This window comes from Miscanthus floridulus, chromosome 16, assembly GCF_019320115.1.
Source record: "Miscanthus floridulus cultivar M001 chromosome 16, ASM1932011v1, whole genome shotgun sequence".
NCBI classification, from domain to species: Eukaryota; Viridiplantae; Streptophyta; class Magnoliopsida; order Poales; family Poaceae; genus Miscanthus; species Miscanthus floridulus.
In genome coordinates, this window is record NC_089595.1 from 69196582 (window position 1) to 69199344 (window position 2763).

General features: G+C 50.0%; 1 protein-coding gene across 1 annotated transcript; it reads left to right on the plus strand.

The window, feature by feature from the left end:
- The first annotated feature begins 660 nt into the window (after window positions 1-660).
- On the plus strand, window positions 661-1652 carry LOC136510796 (uncharacterized). The gene is made up of 2 exons (XM_066505133.1): window positions 661-1377; window positions 1497-1652. The coding sequence occupies exons 1-2, from the start codon at window positions 661-663 to the stop codon at window positions 1650-1652; spliced, it is 873 nt and encodes a 290-aa protein (XP_066361230.1).
- Window positions 1653-2763: the final 1111 nt, after the last annotated feature.

Sequence of the window (2763 nt, forward strand, 5' to 3'; positions counted from 1 at the left end):
GCGAACTTGAAGGAGATCTTTGTGGGAAACTTCTAGGGCACCTATACGTGCCCTATGAACCCCTGGGATCTAAAAAATTGCTGACAGAAGTCCAGAGAGACTCTTCACGAGTACATCCAATGCTTCTCCAGGCAATGCAATGAGTTCCCTGATGTCACCGATGCCGACATCATCAGAGCCTTCCTGTCCAGGACCACCTACGAGTCCCTGGTCCACAAGCTAGGATGTAAGGGCCCTCAGACCACCAAGGAGCTCCTTGATATCTTGACAAGCCATGCCTTAGGCAAGAAGGCAGTCAGAGCAATTTTTGATTGTTCCAAAGGCAAAGCGAGGCTGGACGAGGACGCCAGTGAGGGCCCCACTAACTGTTTGAATAAGAAGAAGAACAAGCAGTAGCACGGGGGCTCGCTCATGGCTGCTATCGAGGGAAAAGGTGGCCAGGTGCCCGCCAAGAATGCTCCCGACCACTTTGAGAAGCTGCTCAAGGGGCCATGCCCGAACCACACCTTCCCTGTCAAGCATTTGTACATGGACTGTGCCCTCATGAAGTGGTTCCTGTCCAGCGGCTTCGACAAGGGGAACTAGAGAAAGAAGCCTGAGCCAGTGGTAGATGACGCTAAGGGGAAGGATGGTGGCTTTCTGACCCCAAATGGCTGCCTCATGATCTTTGGTGGGACGGCGGCCTATGACTCCAAGCGCCACCAAAAGATCGCACACCACGAGGTCTATGTGGCCGAGCCAGCCATGCCATCTTTCCTCCGGTGGTTGGAGGCCACCATCACCTTCGACCGATCTAACCACCCGGATAGCGTGGTCAACCTGATCATCGGCATGAAGCGCCTCACCAATGTGCTGATTTATGGAGACAGTGGCATCAACATCATGTACACCAAGACACTTGATGCCATGGGCATTGACCGGTCACGCGTCCGATCATCCGAGGCACCTTTCCACGACATCGTGCCGGGGAAGCAAGCCGTACCGCTTGGGCAGACCAACCTGCCCGTCACCTTTGAGGATCCAACTAACTATAGGACAGAGACCCTCACCTTTGAGGTGGTTGGATTCCACAGGACCTACCATGCCATCCTAGGACGACCATGCTATGTGAAGTTCATGGCCATCCCCAACTACACCTACCTAAAGTTCAAGATGCTAGGCTCACGTGGGGTCATCACCATTGGCACCTCCTTCCAGCGCACTTACGAGTGCGAGGTTGAGTGCTACGAGCATGCCTTGGCAATCATCGCCTCCGAGGAACTCATGGTCATCAAGGAAGGGGCTACCGAGGAGGCACTCAACTCCAAGCGGTTGGTTGGATCCTTTGAGCCCATGAAGGGCGTCAAGGAGGTCCTCATGGACCCCATAACTCTGAGGGCAAAGTGGTGCGCATCGGCACCACGCTTTCCTCCAAATAGGAAAGCGTGCTCGTCGACTTCCTCCGCGCCAACAGAGACATCTTCCTATGAAAACCCTCGGACATGCCAGACATCTAGAGGGAAGTTACCAAGCACGCCTTGAAGATTATATCAGGCTCCAAGCTGGTGAAGCAGCGCCTACGCCGCTTTGACGAGGAGAAGCGCAGGGCCATCGATGAAGATATCACAAAGCTTTTGGCTACCGGATTCACCAAGGAAGTGTATCAATCCTGAGTAGTTAGCCAATCCCATCCTTGTACGAAAAAAGTATGGGAAATGGAGAATGTGTGTTGACTACACGAGTCTCAATAAGGCATGTGCAAAGGATCCATTTCCTTTACCATGTATAGATCAAGTAGTTGACTCAACCTCGAGGGTGCGAAACCCTTTGCTTCCTTGATGCGTACTATGGGTACCATTAGATCGCCATGAAAGAGTCTGACCAGCTCACAACTTCTTTCATCACCCTACTCAGGTCGTTCTGCTATGTCACGATGCCTTTCGCTCTGAAAAAAGTGGGAGCTACATACCAGCAATGTATGTTCAAGTGTATTGGAGACCTCATCGGGCGAACCATTGAGGCCTACTGAAAGGTCCTAATATGGCTAGAGGGGGATAAATAGCCTATTTAAAATCTACAAATCAACTAGAGCAATTTGATTAGTATAACAAATAGCGAAATGCAAACTTTCTCTAGCTCTACAAGGGTTGCAAGCCACCTATCCAATAATTCTAGTTGTTATGATCACTAGGCACACAATCCACTAGGTCACTACTCACTAAGAGCTCACACAATTGCTACACTAAAGAGATGAACTTAATCCACAAAGCAAGCTCTCAATTCTAGCTACACTAAAGAGCTTGATATAGCTAGTTTGTAGGAATGTAAATGAGTAAGTGAGGTGATTATACCGCCACGTAGAGGAGTGAACCAATCACAAGATGAATACTTTATCAATTACTAGGAGAATACCAAAGGGCAAGAGACAACCAATTTTCTCCTGAGGTTCACGTGCTTGCCAACACGCTATGTCCCCATTGTGTCGACCAACACTTGGTGGTTCGGCAGCTAAGAGGTGTTGCACGAACCTCATCCACACAATTGGACACCGCAAGAACCTACCCACAAGTGAGGTAACTCAATGACACAAGCAATCCACTAGAGTTACCTTTTATCACTCCACCGGGGAAGGTACAAATCCCCTCACAATCGCCGGAGATGGCCATGAACAATCACCAACTCGTGCCAATCCTCCTCCGTAGCTCCAAGCCATCTAGGTGGTGGTAACCACCAAGAGAAACAAGTGAATCCCGTAGCGAAACACAAATACCAAGTGCCTCTAGA